At 35.1% G+C, this 23,470-nt stretch overlaps 1 protein-coding gene across 1 annotated transcript in view; it reads right to left on the bottom strand.

The window, feature by feature from the left end:
* Nucleotides 1–2,978: 2,978 nt before the first annotated feature.
* Nucleotides 2,979–23,470, bottom strand: part of LOC149807757 (muscle, skeletal receptor tyrosine protein kinase-like) — a 164,975-nt gene continuing 144,483 nt past the window's right edge. The window contains exons 8-9 of the mRNA XM_089970143.1: nt 12,701–12,943; nt 2,979–5,507 (exon numbers count right to left, since the gene is read on the bottom strand). Coding sequence (XP_089826269.1) covers nt 4,318–5,507; nt 12,701–12,943 — 1,433 coding nt within the window. The 3' untranslated portion in view covers nt 2,979–4,317. The remainder of the gene's footprint in view (nt 5,508–12,700; nt 12,944–23,470) is intronic.

Here is a 23,470-nt window from a genome sequence, read left to right on the forward strand (position 1 = left end):
ACAAGGATCACGGTTTGATACCTACCCAGGCCAGCCTGGGTCAGCTACCAGTGTGTTGTTGGAAAAGGCACTGTGACTTAGCTCCCATTTCCCTGGGATGATATTGTCAATAATGTGTTCAAAGTGCTGTTGAAAATCCAACCAACTTCATTCAGGTAGCAAAAAAAAAGGCGAAGTCCCTTCCTGACCCACATTCACTTCACATCCATAGCTATATCTGATTTACCATATATATATATATACTTACAAATTGAATCCAAATGAAAACAACATAGACCCTGATATCCTGTCATACAGTGCACCAGCTGACCAGGGTCAGTGGTGTTTGGTCTACTGATTGCAATGTATGAGGGTAGATCTGGATCTATGAAGTTTTCAGTTATAGATGTCTTATAGGTACGTATCTATGGTAGAGGTACAAGCTCACCTTGGCTGCAAATACACACTGTGTCTACTAATTCTAGACAAAATTCAGGCCCAGCCCTAGGGCAAAGGCAAACAAGGCAACCACCTTGGGCCCATGCTAACTGGCAATGCAATTTTTTGCTTGGGGCCCTGCACTCATTACTTGCTGCCAGGCCTGACTAAATTGGTTTATAATGACTGGAAAGGGGGGGGGGGTTAACGTATTTTTTTTTTACATGTGTCTGGATAGCCTTTATTGTATTTAAAGGATGTTCATTTTTGTCAAATCAACATCTAACTCAAAATGATGTAATAATTACAAAATATTACATAGTCCATATGACATAACACATTGCACCAGTGTGTCATTGATGCTAACTCTGAGAGACATTGGATACAAGATGACCTAATTCTGACTTATTTTAATAGTAAAATTACCAAGCATCTCAATGAGATTGCTCATGGAGCTGGTGTCTGCCAAAAAAAGAAAAGAAATTCAAAAGCAGTTGACCAAGAAATCTGGTTCAGTAGGATTCCTCCTGTTGAAATTTTTTCACTGCTCCTGAAAAACAATAAGGGTCCACGCTTTGAGGATCTTTCCGATGACCGTCATTTCAACCGGATACAGAGAAAAAGCAAAGTTGACTTCATCTGTTTTTTTAGTTGATATCTTTTCCACACACATTATTTGCGAGTGATTTTACTATTCTGAGTATAATATCAACTTTTCTTTCTTTTATCTATTCAAAATCAATCGTAAAACAGAGCAGTGGCATAATTTACACAAACTTGAAAGTTCATCATGTCAGATTGCTTTCTGTCAAATTCTGTTCTTTCGTTTTCTTATTAGAAGTTTCAAAGTTTTCTTATTTTAGTAAAAAAAAGTCACTATATTTGATAGTGGGTCTGAATCATTCATAAACATTTGAAAGCCCTAAATGCCAGGATGTTGGATGTTCTCTGACAAATTTGGTAAAAACTGATTCAATGGTTTTAAAAGTTCAAAGCAACAACAAGTTGTCATATAAAACACTCAGGACAAGGCAAGCTAAGAAATGTTTATACAAGTTAATAACTGCAAAGAACATTGCTGTAAACGAAAATTTTAAAGTCAACGAAAACTATGACAGTTTGAGAAGCATTAGTGATTTACGATCTCCCATAAAATTGACCACATAGACTTTCTATGGAGGAATTTTCATGTGAGTTCAATAATTGTGCTGTAGAGTGAAAATTCACTCATCCGCGCATGTTTCTAAACCTACAATAACAGGGCTCAATAACCTCCGATCTGTGCACATGTGATCACATAGTAAATGCTCATTCATCTTTCATATAGTCAGTGATACTGGACTCTTCCCTATACTCTTATATGTAATGACCATTACATAGCTATTTTACAGAAGAATAAATCTACAAAATTACCTAGATCTTTCAATATATAAAAATTTACATTTTTCAACAACAAAATGTTTCTAAATATTCCAATAATTCACCAGTGGCAATCTTTAATCAGATTTAGTAATGGGCACAGGGTCAGGAGGGGGCTGTAGACCCCAGTTTCAATAAACATCTAGAAATTTCTTCCTCAAATTGAGATAATTAAGCAACTTTTGTTTTTGGCTTGGTTAATAAATGTGTTTAGCAGTGAATATTCAGCACACATCCAGGTATAAAACAAATTAGTAAAATCGATAATGCTTCTTGAAGGAATCTTGCCTTATCTCTGAGTAAAGTCTTGATCATTTCCTGCAATTTGAGGAATTACTCGACTTGTGTTTTAAGATTATGTTTCCATGCTGTGTTAAATTTTAAAACAAATAAGTGATTCTGCATCTTTTCCACTATACCAGTATTATCTGAAGTATCACAAAAATTAGGTAAAATCTCAGTCTGAGGAGAAATTTAGAGCAGATTAATGAAGTGGGAGGCCTGTTTATCGGTGGTTAAGACTGGTCAACATTAAAAATAAAAGATACATATTTACAAATATGCTTGTATAAATATACAATAAAGAAAACACCCAGTCTGTGTATGGACTGGGACCATGACATTTTACATGAGAAATATTTAAATAAATTAGGTGATTGGAGAATTTGTTCATAGAAATGTGAGCAAAAACATGCATACTGAGGATGGATAAATATTTTGTAAAATGAATGGTTGGTATAAAGAAATGCTGGTCCATAGCTTTGGAATAAATTATGGATAAAAAATACATGTATACAAAAATTGAAAACTTTAAAGCAGGTTTTTGGCTTATTTTATAGCATAAATTTATCTTAAGTTTTGGCATCCCTGTTCATGAAGCTGAAAATTGTCCATCATATAATTATTGCTTCAATCTAGTATGATTTCAGATTAACTTACTTACAGCACAGATGAAACTTATCAATCATTATGGATTGTCTACTGTAATTTTAGTACTGTTTTCTTTTTCAAAGTTGTATTGTATACCAATCAGTTTACTGATAGTAATTGCAGTGAAGAGTACCATAATGTGCCAGCAGATGTGGGTCTGTGCAGCTTATTAGGAGTAATCATTAAAAACAAACAACACAGACCCTAATATGCTGTGGCAGATCAGGATCTTTTTTGTTTGCCGTTTGACTTGACTGATAAACGAATACATACGAAATTTTGATCTTTCTTGGAGTTATCATATCTGGTGCCATTTAATTTACAGACTGACTCTCTAATGGAAAAGTACAAAGTTGGTCTCATTGTCTGAACCCTTGCCTTGTTTCCTTCCCTTAATGGCCCCATTCTCTATTATGCAATGTGTAATGCTGTGCAAAAAAACCTAAGAGAATGGCTGTTCTGTTATTGCAAGAAGCATCACAAATGCAGATGAAACACAACTTCATCAAATGAAAACAGATATCTCTCTTGTCATGGACAAAAGTTGATACATGTGAAGATCTGGCTTCTATGAAGATAAGTCGTAATTGCTGTAATATATACGAGAACTGATGCATTACTGTATATACTCACTTATATGTCAAGTCCAACTGTAAACTGCATATACCCAGATCTGCCATCACTGGGTCTCCACAGTTTACTAGTAATACTCATTTGAACACATACATACCATGATCTGCCAGTGCATTATGTGATAGCAGATCAGGGTCTATGTTGATTGCTGTCGGATAACTTATACAGGAGTATAAATTATATATAAATATGCTTGACACCTCCAATGCATGTTTGATCTAATCTTGGGATTTTATATATATATATATATATATATATATATATATATATATATATATATATATATATATATATATATATATATATATATATAACAAGCAAAATATAATGAGCTTGAAACAGAAAAAAAATGTTTGCAATTAATTCCATTTCATCTGCATTTGTAGTTTCTGTAAAGTCACTCTCATGCTTCTATCATCATAGCATCACATGATTTGTGAGAGTGGCCGGTGACTGGTGTTCTTGTTCCTTTTATTTAGAAAAATTGAATTTAAAAAAAAAAGTTTATGAAATCTGGTGCTTTTATTTTGTAAATAAATTTGGACTTTGAACATTAGAACATGTACTCCTTTTTTGATACAATTTTAACAAGATTGAAACAAAACATACAACCTTGGGCATTTTGCTTGGAGTTTACATTAAGTGACTGGTATTTGAAAACACACGCAGACAGAACTTTAACTTGTGTTAGAATTTCTCTTGCAATAAACTTTACAAATTGGAGCAATAAAATAAAAAGATGGTGTTGCACAGAATCGGTACTGAGAAGAAGGAAGACAATTCAGCATGTCAGTGAAAATATTTCAAACTAGTAGCAATGTTGAATAGTTTAGATTCATCAGTATAAACTTTGTTAAATAATTCTGTTAAAATTTTTGTTTTAGCTAAATAATGGCTTAAAACAATGATAAGCATGTGCTATACCGTTTCTACTTCTTTCAACTTTTTCCTACTAAATTCATCGTGTAGACCATTAAGTGTCAAGTGAAGCGTCCTGAATTTAGGTCGGCTTAATGGCTTTCTATTCCAGCACATGCACATTAATTCATAGAGTTGTTGGGGCGTGTTTTCTGGACACACTAGCACCTTTCCTTCTTTTACATACTGAACAACTTCTTCATGCGTCATCCCATAATATGGCTGTAGTGCGAATGAGAATATTTCCCATAATACCACACCGAATGACCACACGTCTGATTCTATTGTAAATTTGTTATAAAGTATTGCCTCTAATGGCATCCATCGAATTGGAATAGCATCATGTTCACTACCTTTGTAATAATCAATACTATGAACACTCCGTGCTAGACCAAAGTCTGAGATTTTCACAAGGAGATTATCCCCGACCAGACAATTTCTGGTAGCCAGATCTCTATGAACATAGCCTTTTTCTGATAAATACACCATGCCGGCTGCTATTTGCATGCCGACAAAGAGCTGTTGAACATAGTCTAACATATATGTATCACTGTTGTAAATATCCACACTATGTCTGCGGATGATGTACTGATCTGGACTACTATTCCGTAAGAATTCATTTAAATCACCTTTTCCCATGTACTCAAACAGCAAGCACATAGGTTTCCCAATTGCACATACCCCAAGAAATTTAACAATGTTTGGATGGTCAAACTCCGCCATCAATGAGGCTTCTCTTTCAAAGTCCTGTTGCAGATCTTCCGATGCATCCTCTTTCAACATTTTAACAGCAATAAGAGTGTAATCATCCCCTTTGGTTAAATTAGGGGCTTTAGCTTTGAAAACTCTCCCAAAGGCACCTTGCCCAATGTCTCGAATATAAACTATATCATTTCTAGGATACTCAAATATTTCAAGTTTTGGATTTAACCTTTTGGTCTCTTCCACTCTATGGTATGACATGTTGGCTGGTAGTTTTTCAACATCAATCTCTAACTCGTCTTGTGGAGTTGTGTCGTATTTGATATTTTTACGTCTGTGAGAAATAATCAGACAGCACAGAACTCCAATAAGAACAAAAACTGCGACTCCAACAGAAGCAACTACAGATATCACCAAAACTGTTGGAAAGTCGTTTGTTTTCTGTTTGGATTCTTCCTTTACAGTTGCCTTTTCTTCTTTTTGTTCCTCTGCAAAATAACACAGAAAGTGCATTGTAAAATATAATGGGAGGAGGGGAGAGAAACAAATTGTATTATGTAATAATCACCTGATGCTACTGTGTATCTTACTCTTAATTATGGACGGAAAATACCCTTGATCAGTGCAGGGGGAGACCAGGAAATCAGGCAATACCAACACTGAAGTATGTAAAGTCTTGAATTTAAAAAAAGTATTGAACCTTAAGCATTAAAACTGTATCATGTTTAAGCCAGAAAAGTCTTTGTGAATGGTCACATCAAACTTTCTTCTTCCCCCCCCCAACCATGTCAGTGTTAAACTTGAAAGACCAGCATCTACAACTCGTTGAGATTTGACTGGGGCATCCTCAGAAAGTAAACATTTCAGCTACCAACTATAACCACCTGATAGGAACCCATGTCAAATAGTCATTTTCAAAGGGAAGTTGAGATGCAACATAGTCCAGAGATTCTAGGCTGTCCACAATCTGACGAAAGAAATGATTATCTCCGGAAAACATTTAGAAACCGCTGCATATGATTGGTCAGAGTAAATTAAGGCATACACTTTGGAAGTAATGTGAATTTAAAGTGTGACCTTGGTCGAAAATCTTTAGTCTCATTCCTGAGAGAGGAGAAGTTTGGCTTCGAGGAAACCTAAAAAGAATAGTGCTTTCCTTGTTAAAAAGAAAAGGGGACCAGGTGGCTGTCTTGTAAGAAAAGAGATATGGTAATGTTAGATGCACCGCTCACTTGTTAATTTATGGCAAGTCACTGTGAAGCAAGAGTGATGATCTATCAAATTAGGTCAGAATTTATGCAGTGTTTGGATAGCTAGTTATGCTTCTGAGTAATGTAAGTGAGGGAATTTTATGTACATATCGGAAGTGATGCATATAGAGATTATGGGGTAATTTTGTCCTTTCAAGAAACAGCTTTCTGGGAAAGACGGAAGTCCGGAAAGAGATGACAAGTTCAGAATAAAAGACTAGGAAGTCCAGAAAGAGATGAAGCTTTCAGAATAGGAAGACTAGAGAGAATAGGAAGACGTGTGATACACAGTTGAGAGAGGAAGGTGATGCAATCAGTTGCAGACATTGCGTTCTTTTCACCACTCGTTACTATGATAAGTCCAATTTAGATGCTGCTATTAAATTCTGTTGACATAACTTAGGCTGAATTGGAGTTTCTGCTATTGTTATTGATTAATTAACCACCCCTCTTACTAAGAGAGCATCATTACAAAGTATTACATCATAAAAATTAATATCACTAATACATAACCTGTTGCAATTCCACAGCTGAATTTGCTAGTTTTGGTTGAAGGCTGGTGATCCCACAAAGTGGCAAAGGAAAAAGCAAGGAATACTTTGTGTGTGTGTGTGTGTGTAAAATGCTTTCAGTCATATCGCTATGATGTCTGCAGTGTCGCAGTTTATAGTGATGTCTAGCACTGGGGCATCATGCCGCAGACATGTATCATCATGTCCCACCTAGCCACATTATCCCCACACCTGGCAGACAAGTCCTAACACTAACCTCTTAATGCTGTGTACCTAGAGAGGCAGTTCTACCATTTTTATGTCTGGTCCTGGGTTCAAACCCATGACATCCCACATCCAAGGCAGATGTTCGAACCATTAAACCACCAGAGCGGTCACAAGGAATACTCATATTTGCTGTATAAGTGTAGACTACTATAGAATGGTGCCCATATGGACCATTTTTGTGCTAATACTACTGGTTCCATAGAAATACGCCTTCACTTTGGTGACCCAAATAGCAAAGGTAGGAGGAAAAGGTGTGTGATCACCAAACTGTGACCTTCATATTCAAAAAATGAGTAAGATAGAACCATGAGGTAGCAATGACTCAGACCTCATGGGCTTTTAATCTTCATGGATGAAAGGTCTCTCTCAGTATGGAAGTAAGGGACTGATAAGCTTTCTTGATTGTTGTGACAATCCACCTCAAAATGGTTTAAGCCAAAACGTCAGCCATAAGGAGGACAGAATATTGTTTCCTATATCCTTCTCCCTTTAGAATCTGCCCTATAAAAATTTAAAAGCCCAAATTGGGCAAAACACCTTTCCAAATGATCTGATACTCCGAATCTCAATCAGAGGTGGAACAATTTTTTTCTTTCTTAAACCCCTACCCCACTAAATCATGTTTGGCAAAGGAAAGAAACTTATAATTTCCACCAAAACCTCAGACAGCCTGGTTCATGGATAGGGGATGAAGCTTGCTAATTCATCTCTTGGACACTAAGGACATTAATGGCTCGAGGGTAAGGTTTTCAAAAGAAGCTTCAAGCAAAGGTTTATAGGGAATTTTAATGAAAGCTGAGGCTAAGTGTTGTCAAAAAGGAACTGCACTCTGAGATGGACCACAAGGATTCAAATGTTTCCTACTGCAACAATTGCAAAAGATTCTCCACTTGGCGCCTGGACATGGATCATCTCCTGGAGTGAATGATGCACATGGCAACTTTGTTCTAAAATTACTCTCTATTGGGGAGCAACCTAAATGCAAAGTTATGAAAATACACCTAAGTAAAAGAAGCTAATAATGAGAGCATCAATTCTAAACAGGAATAAAACTTTATCATGAGGTAATTTCATGTGGTAAAAACAAGTACACAATGAAATTGTCTTGATGTACGACTTGAAACAATTTTCTCTTTGAGGTGTTTTTTCAAAGCAACTATTTAATGGCTACAACTGGAAAAACAATGAAGCTTTAAGTGCATGGGGTTGGGTCATGATTTAGACCAGAGATCTTTCTCGAATGTCACCCTATTGGAGAATGAATTCTCATCATATCCTTGAGGGGTTTTTTCCATCCAGAAAAAAGTATGCTATATAATAGCAACAGGTTATGTAATGCTGATTTTAAATCGTCTTGAAATAATAATCATGAACAGTCTAATCTTGTGTATTACTGATATTAAATCATCTTGTAGTAATAATCATGAACAGCCTAATCTTGTGTATTACTGATATCAAATCATCTTGTAGTAATAATCATGAACAGCCTAATCTTGTGTAGTACTGATATTAAATCATCTTGTGATAATAATCATGAACAGTCTAATCTTGTGTAGTACTGATATTAATATTACTGATATTAAATCATCTTGTAATAATAATCATGAACAGTCTAATCTTGTGTAGTACTGATATTAAATCATCTTGTAGTAATAATCATGAGCAGTCTAATCTTGTTGTGTATTACTGATATTAAATCATCTTGTAACAATAATGTACAGTCAAATATTGTTATTTTTTTACTGATATTAAAACATGTAAGAATAATCACATACAGTCTAATCTTATTATGTATTACTGATATTAAACCACCTTGGAATAATAATATACAGTCAAATCTTGTTACTTATAACAAATATCAAATCGTCTCAATATTAATAATAATGTACACTCAAATCTTAATCCAACACAAGTTGGTACTGAAAAATATTTCTTTTTAACTTTTCATGTTAGTTATTCATATGAATCGTCTTAAAGGAAACAATAAAAGAAATCGAAAATAATTTGATGAATGAGACTAGACTGTATTAAAAGAAAACGTAATAAAAGTTGAATAAGAATCATATCAATCTGATTGTGCTATTAAAGGAGACTGCCTAAGTGGTTATAGTGTCCCCCTCAGATGCTGGTGGTTACGGGTTCTAACCCCGGCTGAGTCATACCAAAGACTTATAAAAATGGTTGTAGCGGCTGCTCAGCATTAAGAGGTTAGTGTTAAGATTGGTCTGTCTGGTGTCAGGATAATGTGACTGGGTGGGACATATTACTACATGGCTGTGGCATGGTGCCCCAGTGTTAGACATCACTATAAACTACCACATTACAGATATTGTAGCGATATGACTCAAATTATTAAAGCTATGTTAAAAATCCCAAAACACAACCACATATATTGAAGGAATCAATACTACAAGTTAAATAAGAGTCAACTGAATGAAACCAGACTGTGTAAATAATGATGTGTAGTTCTGCACTGTGTACCTGCATACAGACAAACTTGTCTAAAGCAGCTACCACTTGAACAGTTAAAAATTGTCCTCTCAAGACAGGTACTTGCCTAACAGAGGTTGTTTTTGTAAAAATATTTCTGTTTCTGGGAATTTGTAAAACTTGAAATTTTAGGCAGGTTATTGTTTAGTACAGGTGTCCTGTAAGGTAGGTTCAACTGTATAATGTGCACCCAACTGTAGGTAATGTTGCAGCCTTGATTTTGTGACAATTATCTGTTTGACAGTTTTTCTTTTGCAATGAAAGCAAACTAAAACAAATTTAAAAAAAGAGAGAATGGCACTGTGTATAAATGGAAATGAGTACAAAGAGGTCATGAATTCACTAGACCAAGGAATCTGAAAAATTTAACTAAATAGAATCTAAAATAGCTGAGGTATATGGCATGTAAGAACACAGATGAACTAACATTTGAGAACAACTAGAGAAGCTATTAAACTCATCATAGAATACATCAAGTCACACAAAGAAATGCCTATTTCATATGTGGAGTAAAGCTATATGATAAAATCTGTATGCAGGAGGGTTTACTACATGATAAAATGTATTTGAACTCCAAGATCAAAGGGCCATAAGCTGATGTACGGGTTTTCGATTAATATGGAACAAGGTATGCAAAGTGCCTTATGATAACCTTCATAAATTATACAACATAAACAAACTTGAGTGGCTTACACATTTTTTTAACATGACCAGTATTTCTCGGATAATAAACCCACGCAAGATGGCAATTTGATCCCCAACTTTCACAAAACTTGGACAGAATTTTTTCACTTAAAGTTTTGTCTAATTAAAAAAAAAATCCACACTTTTCATCATAATTACAAGGCTGGCCCACGTGGGCTTGTCAATGGTGTTACGTATATCTGATTTAATTCATATTTATTTTAATTTTATTTTTTGTTTGTTAGCTTTAAAAATTTATTTTTATTGTACATGCTATTATAATATAATATTGTTTATGTGATTTGGAAATTTTTCAGAAAATAGTTTGACCTTGATTGATTCATTTGCAAACACATAAAGCTGACCTAGTTCCCGACCTTAATTCAAAACTAGCAACAGTCATGTAAAAATTATTTAAAATTTATTTTTACTGTGGGAATATTAAGGCTGAGATTGAGGCTCTGTTGGATACGTGATCTCAACTTGTAAATAGTTTTTAGTGAAGTTAACAACTTTTTTTATTTTTAAAAATTTTATTCTGAGAGTAAAATGATTGGTTTTTGTCAGAGCCATGTTTTGAGTACGTGTTTTGAGTATGAGATGTAAACATGATCACGTGACCCTCGTACGGGCACCCATTCTGCACCTCAAAATTACTGTATAACCAATATTTTAGAGAAATAATCTCAGTCTAGGCTTAAAATACTTGGTGTCAAGGTGTTCTTTTGTTGTGTTAGTTTGGAGTTATTTCGAATTATTTGGATTCAAAAGGATTAATTCTTTTTTCCTGGAAACGTGTGCTCATACAGAATTCTTGAACAAAGACATTTCTTACAAATTTTATTTGGATTTTCAAAACCAGAGTGTTATTTCTTGTTTCTCTACAAATACCTGTAGACAACCACACTATACAGGATACACTACAGCATACGCCAACGCCTTCCATCTTGGATTCTTCGTCGGGACTCAAACTTGAATTCATTAGAACATTTCTTTATTAGGACTTCTAAAATTTTATTTGTCGATTATTCTTGGATTATTTTTGGATTTGATTCTTAAAATTAAGTTCTTATTTTTCATTTTTACATTATTTTTCCAGGGAAATAAATAATTTGTTAAATTTTTCAAAGCTTATTGCTTTCACTCTTTCTTGTGCTACTGTTTTTTCGAGCCTAAACACGTGACATAAGACTGGAGAAATACTGCCAAAAAAATAGGACATTTTCAACAGAATCGGCTAAGCAGCAATGCTGGACACAAGTTTTGCACTTAATGATGATCATAAACATTTTTCCCTATTCCCATTTTTTACTTTGCTACAGATAAATTTTATGTTTGTCTCATATTTACAAATAACTGCTCAAAGTTTTAATTAATTTTTCCTGTGTTCAGAATGTTTAATGTCTAATGTGCCAGTTAAAGTAGATTTTAATTTTTTTCAGGGGAGAGTAAATCCAACGTACATGGAACTTGCAACCTAAGGCCATCTTGTTGTTCAGTTTCATCTTTTAATAGTTAAATTTTCAAATGACACAATAGTCTCAGTTGCAGAGACTGAATTCAAATAATATATAAGAAAAAATTAAAATATTACAACATTGTGATAAAATTCCAAAACTTTCACAAAACAAGTTCTGCAAAACCCAGTGTTTCACCTGCATCTTTATGCATGCTAGAATAATTACTAATTTTGCCTTTTAAAAACTTGCACACAAAACAATAACATTGTTGCCACTTGTACCACCAGAAAAAGCAACAACTTTATCTCACCATAATTATAAAATGTTAAGATTTTGTCTCCAAAACAGGAAAAAAGGATAATGGCCAATAATCAAGGAGGCTTCCGACTGAAAAGGATGATCTCACACATACTTCTCAGCCTTTTTCATTCAATTTTAGAGGATTTTGTCACACACAGTTCAGTTTGTCATCAAAATTCTGTGTCACACTGTAATGCCTTGTGCCAGTACATAGTGTGTGTGTTTGTGTGATTTGGATTTTTAATGCAGCTTTAACAATTTTTCAGTCATACTGCTAAGATGTCTGCAGTGTGGCAGTTTATAGTGATGTCTAGCACTGGGGCATCATGCCATAGACATGTAGCATGATGTCCCACCCAGTCACATTATCCTGACACCAGACCGACCAGTCCTAGCACTAACCTCTTAATGTTGAGCACCAAACGAGGCAGCTGTTAGTTGTTTTTATGTCTTTAGTACAACTCGGCCATGGTTCAAACTCATGACCTCCTGCATCTGAGGTGGATGCTCTAACCACTCAAGCCACAGGAGAGCGGTATGCCAGCACATAGCAAAGTCACCATGGAACAATTATATGATAAACAGAAAAGAATATTTGTGATCTTTAAAGATCTAATTCTCAAATTTGTTGAGAAGCAGTAATGGGGTATATTATTCACCTTTCTCATGAACTTCACAGATGATTAACACATATTTACATCCTCAAATATTTACTTACCACATTTAGGTATATCACAGAACTCCCATCTAATATAACGGTCCTGTGTATAGCACCATGGCGATTTTTCCTCAGAGCCAGGATTCCGGCAGTAGTTCTCTGAATTCATTAGCTCAGGAAATACGTCAGGAGGACGCTTATGGGTGTGTGGTGTATTGGATGACCATGCTTGGCAGGCAAGGCCAGATTTGGTGACATTGACTGTCCCATTATACCATTTGCCCGTATCAATATAACAGTCACCTGAAATGAGGAAAAAATTATAGAACTAAAGTAATGAAGTTTGAGCCATGATTTACAGTATATACTCTCTTATAAGACGAGTCCAACTGCAAACTGCACAGACCCAAATCTGCCCGCACAGTATATGCCAGCAGATCTGGGTCTGTGCAGTTTGTTAGGAGTAATCAATAGAACAAACTGCATAGACCCTGATCTGCAGGTGCATTATGCTAAAGCAGATCTATATTGTTTGCAGTCTGACTGGATTGATATTAAAGTATATAAAGTATATACCATCAAGTCTAAATTGGCTATAACCAACCTAAATTAAGCAAACATTTTGATATACAGTGAAACTTTACTAAACTATGCCCTCCGTAATTTGTATTGGCCCAATTCAGTGGGCTCCAAATACATGTACAAATGCCCATCAAGCCTCTTTATAATGGCAACTTTAACAAATCAGCCATATTTTGGGGTCGGTGTCCAGTTAAAGTAAATTTCACTTTAGCAAAGTACAGTGTTTCCTCACTATAAAGTACCTCAATATACCATTACTCTTATAACTCAAGTATAGTGATAGATCCCATCAAATTGGTAAATTTTCAATATTGGCTGTTGAGAACTAGTGAACTAGTTTTTATTATGTACATTGTTTATGCCATTAAACACACACTGTTTATACCACTAAACACACATTGGTTATACCATTAAACACCCATTGTTTATACCATTAAACCCACTGTTTATACCAAAAATCACCCATTTTTTATACCATTGACCCTTTGTTTATACCATTAAGCCCACTATTTATACCATCAACCCATTGCTTATAACATTAAACCCATTGTTGATAGTACCAACCCAATGTTTATCCCATTAAACCAATTGTTGTTTCCCATTAAATACCCATTATTTGTTCCATTAAACCCATTGTTTATTCCATTAAACACCTTTTGCTTACACAATTAACCCACTGTTTATACCATTAAATCCTGTTTATACCATTAAACATCCCATTGTTTATACCATTAAACACCCACTGTTTATACCATTACTCATTGTTTATACCATTAAACCCATTGTTTATACCATTAAACACTATTTTTGTTTTATGCATTATTATGATGCATTCTTGTTATAACATCATGATCTCATTTACAAAACAAGTCAATGTTATGGCTCCAATGAGCAACTTTATCATCATATGAATAGGAAGCACTGCATTATGTTGGAGTGATCATGGAATTATTGCACTTCTTATAAAATCAGTTTATTATTCAATTTAAGTGCTCCATAAAATTTTGTTAGAGTGTGTGTGTGTTTAGGATTTTTAATGCAGCTTTAACAATTTTTCAGTCATACTGCTTTGATGTCTTCAGTGTGGCAGTTTATAGTGATGTCTAGCACTGGGGCATCATGCCACAGACATGTAGCATGATGTCCCACCCTGTCACATTATCCCGACAACAGTCCTAACACTAACCTCTTAATGCTGAATGCCAAGCGAGGAAGCTGTTAGTACTATTTTTGTAAGTCTTTGGTATGACTTGCTGGGGATCGAACCCACGACCTCCCACTTCTGAGGCAGATGATCTAACCACTAGGCCACCAGAGTGGTTTTAAAAAAAACTTTGTTAGAAACTGTTTCCACCATTTATTCCCATTAAAATGAAAAATTTTAGTAACAAATTTTATGTATAGTGACCCGTGCATGGTAAAACATGGTCCTATTATAACATTGGTATTTTTTATTGATCCCATTATAAATACCTCTGAAGAATATGGTTCACCACATAACAAGTATGTTCATGGATAACAAGTATGTTCATGGATAACACGTATGTTCATGGATAACACGTATGTTCATGGATAACACGTATGTTCATGGACCCCATTATAAAATGCTTCAGTATAGCATTGTCCCAAATATAACATCTCAATTGTAACATGGCCCCTAATATAACACAGTAGGGTAATGAATTCCATTATAAAATTCCTCCATATAAACTGGTCTTTTAAAGAACATGGGTACAGTTATAAATGTCATTATAAAGTACCTAAAAATAATGTGATCCCTTATATAACATGGATTGGTCATGAATACCGTTAATAAATACCTCAATATAGTACAGTCTATCATATAACATGGGTGTGGCTATTAATGCCATTTTAATGTGTCCCAGTATAACATGGTCACTAATAAACTTGGGTAGGGTAATGAATATCGTTATAACAGTCATTAATAGAACATGGGTATGGTAATGAACTTCATTGCAAAGTACCTCAGAATACCATGATTCCTCATTTAACACAGGTATGGTAATGGATCCCTTTACAAAATGTCTAAGTAAAACATGATCCCTAATATAACGTGGTATAGATCATGATTTCTATTAAAAAGTGCCTCAGTATAACAAGGTCATTAATATAGCATAGTATATTCATGAATTCCACAATAAAGTGCATCAGTATAATGTAACATGGACATGGTAATGGATTTCATCATAAAAATACCTGATTATAACAGGATCCCTCATATAGGAAGGGTTGGTCATGGATCACTTATTTAGTACCTCAGTATATGGTCCCTGATATAACACAGGTGTGGTAATTGATGCCATTATAAAGTACCTCGGTACAACATGGTACCTGATATAACACAGGTATGGTAATTGATCCCATTATAATATGCCTCAGTATAACATGGTCCCTGATATAACACAGGCATGGTAATTGATCTCACTGTAAAGTGCTTCAATATAACATGGTCCATGATATAACACAGGCATGGTAATTGATCCCATTGTAAAGCAACACAATATAATATGGTGGCTATCAGAAAACAGGCACTGTCATGGATTCCATTTTGGGGATGAATATATTTTGATATTGATTCAACATGTACCTAGGAAACATTTATGGCACCTTCAGCAGCATAATAATGCAGTCCTTCTATATATATTCATATATATAATGCAGCAAACCATGAGTGGTCTGCTGTCACAATGCACTGACAGCTCAGACACTCTTTATCATGCTTGTCACTACAAGTAGGCCTTAATATGCTGGTGACTGTAGATCTGGATTTATTACAACAAAAACACCAATGCTGTTTGATTAACCTTGAGGATGATTGTTATAATCCTTTGAACAGTGGTCTCTCATTATACATCCCCTTAGTATACCATTTCCCTTATAATGCAGGTTTGGTCATCAACCGTCTCAATATCTTTTGAAGTACCTAGTTGGCTCAAATTCAAAGTATAATACTGGCCAATACAACAATATAACAAAAAAATTGACAGTGTTAGTCAAAGCTAAACAGAGCAGAAAAACAATTGTTAAGACCTAATTTTTTCAGGACGAAAACTGCCAGTTTCGGAACTGGAGTTTGTGCCCAGATTTTAGACTTTTAGACTTTTTGACAACAGATCTATATCAGATTGGTCTGAAATGCACACAGATAAACCTTTGGTTTTACATTTTGGAGTAAAATGTGGCAAGCACACAAAAATCACAGACCCAATTTGAAAATGTTTCAATATAGAAAATAGTCAATTTTCATCCTTCTGCACATGTGCAGTCAAAATAGTCAATCAAAATGTATTTTATACACCTAAGCATCTGGTCACATGAAATCTCCCAGAATCAGTTGTGTCTGGATTCATTCAGAAGAAAGCCCAAATATGTTTGTTACCCTCTTGAAAGGTGAAAATGATTTATTTGATGGGGCCAATGAGTTAAATGTCTATATTTTTGTTCTGTTGTTACTTATTATATCTGATTCCTTATCTTTTAACACTTAGCTGCTTAAAATCAGTAATGTAGTTTTACATCAATGAAAACCCATTTTTGCTAGGTTTATTTCCCTTCATAATATGCATGATGACGACACTGCCAGTACAAGGTGTGTTGTCTGTACACTTTATCTGCAAGTTACTTTAATATAAAATGCACATTCATCTTGAAACCTGCAAATATAGGTTTGATAAAGTGCAGCTATCCAGAGAAATAATGTGCATCAAATAAGATCTTGGCAATAAATAAATTCCTGTCCAATGTACCATATATCCTTGCATGCAAGTTAGATGCATCTGTAAACACAACAGATCCTGATCTGCTGTAGAATAATGAAATGGCAGTTTAGGATCTATCTTTGCTATACTGATTAGTCCTAACAAACTGCTGAGACCCAAATCTGCCTGCACATTAGGCCATGGCAGATCTCGGCCTATGGTGTTAGCAGTTTGGGGACCCCATGTGGCCGAGTGGTCTAAGGCATTCACCTTTACAGCTCATCAACATTTTACCCATGTCTGTGTGGATTTGAGCCTCAGATTGGCCAACATGGGTATGCGAGAAAGCTCGCCAGTAGCTTCCCATTGATCGGTGGTTCTTCCTGGTTTTTTTGCCCTCCACCAGATATAGTATTTAACATATATAGCCTATCCTGTGCTGAAATAAAATGGTATTAAACTCACAAAACCAAACCAAACTGTTAGTGGTTGTCTCTGACTTACATGTAAGTATATATGGTATTATTCTTTTGATTGAGATAAGCTAACAAGTTTAAACATGCATCTTCAGGTTATCCCACTGGTGTTTTATATACCATATAAACTTCTTTATAAGTAGAGACTGACTGTAACTGCACAGATCCAGCAGATCGGGGTGTATGTTGTTTGCAGTTGGATTCAACTTAAAAGCAAGTATATACAGTACATATCCAGATCAAGTATCAAATTCTCCTTAGTGCAATTCATTCATTCAAAATGAACAAAAAAATAAATATTTTTTATATAACAGCATGTATTAATTATATGTCTCGGGCACATAAAAAAAAAGGCAAATGGCCTAATACAACACAGCAGGAATCTTTTACAAGTGTAAAACAAAACTAATAAAAGTAAATAATGGCAAAGTTTGTTATATTTGAGAAATTGTAGTTCTGGGGAGAACATCTGTTAACTTGAGAAGTGGAACTGTTGATAACTGGTTTACCATTACATCCAACTGAATGAGCTGTCAAAAACAAACACCTGTACTGTATGTATACAGGCCCCATGTATGTATCATATATCAGAAAACGTCAACCTAATATTGGTCCATACTTTGACATGGTCCTAATTAGGTAAACAAATTTGATGCAGTTTAATTAATCAAGACCTTGTAGTTCCAAACATTTAGTCCCAGCGACTTCTATTTTTTTGTCTGCTCAGATTAGCATGTGTGTAGTCATTTTTTCATTTGTGATAGTTTGTTCCAAAAACTGAATATGTAAACAGTATGGGTGAATAATAGGGAAAGAATCAAAACTAAATATACAAAATTATTTTTCGGACTATCTTTTTATATGAAAGCAGATCATAAGTCACAAAACTGGAGGAGAATCAAAGATTAACATCAGCTCAAGACTACAGAACTTTCAATACAGCCCTTCATTATAATGTCAATCATGCAGTTGTAAATTACAGATATACTGTAGCTTACTATAACACATCTTCACTTTAAGATGGAACACTCCGCGCTGTCAGTGGACAACAGTTTTAAATGGTGCTGACTTTTGATTTTGAGTCAAGTTGTGATCTTTAAATATGATTAAAGTTGTGATCTTTTTGATACGAGTAAAGTTGTAATCTTTTGACGCAAGTAACGTTGTGATCTATGAGATGAGTAAAGTTGTGATCTTTTGACGAGTAAAACTGTGATCATTTGATGCAAGTTGCAGTCTTTTGATATGAGCAAAGCTGTGATCTTTTGACATGAGTAAAACTGTGATCATTTGATACAAGTTGCAGTCTTTTGATATGAGTAAAGCTGTGATCTTTTGACATGAGTAAAGCTGTGATTATTTTATACAAGTTGCAGTCTTTTGATATGAGTAAAGTTGTGATCTTCTGAGATGATTAAAGTTGTGATCTTTTGGCATGAGTAAAGCTGTGATTATTTCATACAAGTTACAGTCTTTAGATATGAGTAAAGTTGTGATCTTTAGATACGGGCAGTCAAGTTTTGTCTTTTGACACGAGTTGTAATCTGATGTGAGTAAAGCTGTGATCGATAAAAGTTGTGATCTTTTGATATCAGAAAACTTGTAGTCTTTTTTATACAAGTACTGTTGTGGTCTTTTGATACAAGTTGTGGTCTTCTGATGTGAGTGAAGTTGTTGTCTTTTAATATGAACAAAGTTATAATCTTTGATACAAGTAAAGTTGTGATCTTTTGATACAAGTGAAATTGTGGTCTTTTGATACAAGTTGTAATTATTTGATATGTGTAAAGATGTGATTTTTTGATACTGGTGAAGTTGTGGTCTTTGAATATGAGTAAAGCTGGGATCTTATCATATGGGTAAAGTTGAACAAATGTATGTTTTTACAATCTCACCATTATAGTGAGTCAAGTTTTTGCACAATTTAAATACTGAGACCCAGTTCAAATTTTGTGCTCAGAACAGTTTATAAAATGTACTTTTAAGTCAAGTAAACAGCAAAGACCCTGAACGCCATTGCATAATGTGCCCTCAGATAAGAATCTATGTTGTTGTTCTACTTATTATTCCTAACAAACTGCATAGACGAAGATCAGCTTGCACATTATGTTTGGGCATATTGGGGTCTGACCAATCTGCAGTTAGACTGGACATTATGCAAGTATATATGGTAGCTTTGGTTCAGAGTCTAGAAGGTTATTATCGTTACTTCCCAAAGATTTTCTGGGTCCCAGTTCAAGGAACATTATCTATGCTTCCCAATGAGGGGCCCAAAGTGGCCTAATGGTCTGAAGAACTTGCTTTTACTGATCACTGCCATCTAACTACTGTCTGCATGGGTTCAAGTCTGGGGCTCAGCCAATATGGGTATTTGAGAAAGCTTGCCAAAGCTTCCTGTGGGTCAGTGGTTCATCAGATAGTTTTCCCAGGTTCTTCCTCCACCAGTTATACTGACCACCATGTATAGCCTACCATGTGCTGAAAAATGGTGTTTAAAGCCCACAAAAACAACAAGTTCCCAAAGATATTCAAGGTCTCTGGTCAAGGGACATATCTTTAGTTCTCAATGATTTTCAAATTCCCAGGTCATGGTACATTATCTTTATTATCCAATGACTTTGTTTCTGTACATTAATAACAAGGTAGGCCAAATTTTGGTGCAGACACAAAATATTGGTCAGCAAATGTGCCTCAAGACATATCCTGTGTATACTATTTTAAATGCTATCAACGGGGATTTATCTGCATGTAATGAACATTGAGATTCATTTGCATGTAATGAACATTGAGATTCATTTACATGTAATGAACTAGCACAATGATTGATTTGCATGTAATGAACTATCATAGGGATGTATGCTTATTGATGCTGCACTAAAACCTTTAAATTAAGACCTCTGATCAAACTTGGAAAAAGCGAACTTAAGTAGCCAACCTCAGAGGATAATATGAAGATTTTCCTTCAAGCAGAGAACACTAATCCTTGACAGCTTTCTGTTCAGGGACACCCATTCCAGAATTTTAGACATCACATGGAATCAACTTTTAAAACATTTCTTGCAATGTTTTCCACAAGAGGAACTCCTAATTAGTTTATAGAAGTCCTACTGCAAACAACATAAACCCTGTTTTGTCATTGCATCATAAACGAATATTAAAGCTCAACAAATCTCATGTTCAGGGTACCCTTAACCCTGTAATTTTTCTAATATATGTAAAATAAAAATTATGCACAAGAAGTTTCTTTTGGGGGCTTTTTTTTTGGTGGGGAGTGGTCTTGTTTTGAGGGTTTCTGGATCTGGTGTACTGCATTTATCAATGTATAACGCAGCCCTCAACCTTTCAGTATAGCATGCAATGGCAGGCAACAGTCTATCACAGTGAAACTTTCCTAATTAGGCCCCTTTGTAACTTAGTGTCATCTGTATACTAGTTGCTTATTCTGGTTAAAAATGGCTCTTCAAGTACTGACCAAACTTCCCTATACTGGCCAACCCTCTACAAGTTGAAATGAGTAATCCCATCAGTGTCCAGCTTTTGAAAATATGACTACTTGTCATAGAACTTTTTTTATTTGGATATGTACTGTAGTTACATTATGGGCACTCCATACTGGATCTCCAGATGTTGAGTTCAGATTTGTTTTCCATAATGTTCACTACAGCTTTTGCAGTGAAAGAGTTACCCTGTTTTGTCCTAATCTAATGCTAATAACATGGTAAGATAAGCATGTAAGTGTACCCCATATCAAGGAAAACATGCCAGATCGAGATAACAGCATTGCTAGAAAGCACCTGTTTTTACCATGATCAAATCTAATAACTATGTCCATGTGTGGTGAGCAGGCCAAATTAGTACTTGAAATTCTCTGCCATTATTCAACTTCTTTCTTTAATTGAACTAAAAACAAATGTGTGTTGAATACTGCACTGGTTTTAAAATTAGGTTAGGCAGGTCTTTTTTTAAACATTATATATATTTACTGTGATTTTTTGTGATTTTTTTTAACCATGAGGGAATGCAATAGGGTTGGCAATGAGAAGGATGGTTGGCTGACACATTTTCTTTTGGCCTAAACTTCAAAATTTCCACAAATACTTCTGTCTGCAAGCTCACAAAATGTGGCGAAAGTTTGCTTATCCATAGGTAAATGAATTAAATTTGTTGACCTGTCCTATCCTGGGGGAGATCCAGAAATATCAAAGGAAAAGGGTATACATTAGTTGGCAAGGAGTCTGAGGGCCTTAGGGGCGAAGGCACCAGAAGCTCTGACCTTTTAAACATTCCAGAGCATATCAAGTTGCATGCTGGTTCTGCCTACACCTCACCCCCATCTCTACATATAAATTTAACATTCTCTGCTCAATCAATGGCAAATGACAAAGCATAAATTTCCTGTTTAAAAAGAAAATACTAATTTCATTTCAGATAAAACCATTTTCACATCAAATCAATGCATGCTTCATCAAATCTAAACGAACAATGCCAGAAGTGAGATGGGGTCAGATGGTAAGCTAATTTCGATATTTGTGTACACGTATGGAAATCCAACTTGCCTAGGAAACAGGAAAAAGGGATTTGGATGGTCGATGTTGTGGAACAGAAGAAGATTCCCTTGAAGAGTCTGATATTCTACTTGTTTTAAAAGGATTTCCAGGAATTCCATGATAAGGCCATGTCCCCCTTTTAACTGCCAGAGTGTTGAAACCATCTATAATATTGATATTCTTCAACAATTTTCAAATCAGCTGCTATGGTGGATACAATGCAATGGATGTCAGATTGGACCCATTTGCCTTTGGGAACAACAAGACATCGTTTAGAACCAACAAAACATAAGAAGACTAAGGTGGAAACTCCATATGACATTTCATTTTGGATGAGTAACAAAAGGATTTTCAAGAAGGCTACCATGGTAGCCATGCTGGATATCAAATTGGTACCATTTTTATTTAGAATCAACTAGACATCACAAGAAGAAACCTTTTGGTGGAAGCACAATATCGATATGACCAGCCAAGATTTTCAAGATGGCCATTGCTTTGACCAGCTTGAAAGTCAGTTCACACCATTTTCATTTACAACCAACTAGACACCATAAGAAGTTTTTCAGTGAAAACCTTTTCTGGTTTGACCATTATTCAGGATTAGTGATAATAAGATTTTCAAGATGGCCACTGTGGCAGCCATATTGGAAGTCTGGGTGGCACCATCACATACACACCACACCTACTTTCTCAACCTTCCCTCCAACTTGAAATCTAATGGAAGGCCTGGCACATCATATGAAGCTTTTTAGCAAAAACTACATGTTCACCTGATTTCTTCATCCAAGAGCTACTGTTCTGTGACCATGCAACTGACATAGGGTTGTCTACAGTCACTGTCATGTGCTAACGATGAAGTGATACTCAAAACTGATATCTTGAGGATCTGACCATTGCATTGATGGGTTTGGATCTTGCCATTTGTAAGTGTTATTATAACTACATGTTTGCTCGCAATGCACAGACATGTTCTTACCATAAAAAGGGAAGCAATCCCAACTTTACTAATGCATGAATTTATGAGTACTGCATGTCACCTTGATCTATGTTCAAGATGTGTTATCAATAATTGACTTTAATGCACTTCTTCACATGTAATATCCAAAAATATTTAAAATCCATTAAATGTATATTTGTGTAAGACAATTTTCATGAAACAAACAAAATCTGATAGCATTTCATCCACTCACCCCAACCAAACTTTTAGTCCCTCCATATTTTGTATCCTTATCCGTGCCATAGCTAATATTTATGGACCCTATCCTTTGTGAGTTACTGTGGGAGAGGCGTACATGTTACAAGCATATCAGAACACATTTTACATCAAATAGTACCACATTTAGTTATCCAGGCCTATGTTGCAATGAAGTAACATTTAGACTTGGTACAAATTTGTTTTAGTTCTTTTGGTTGTCTCTGACAATGAAACATTTCACTGTTTTAAAAAAAAAACACTTCTCATTTTTCCGCTTTGACAACATAACTTTTCACATCATCATGCCCATA

This window comes from Sinohyriopsis cumingii, chromosome 1 (assembly GCF_028554795.1).
Source record: "Sinohyriopsis cumingii isolate HCF-2022 chromosome 1, ASM2855479v2, whole genome shotgun sequence".
Lineage (NCBI taxonomy): Eukaryota > Metazoa > Mollusca > Bivalvia > Unionida > Unionidae > Sinohyriopsis > Sinohyriopsis cumingii.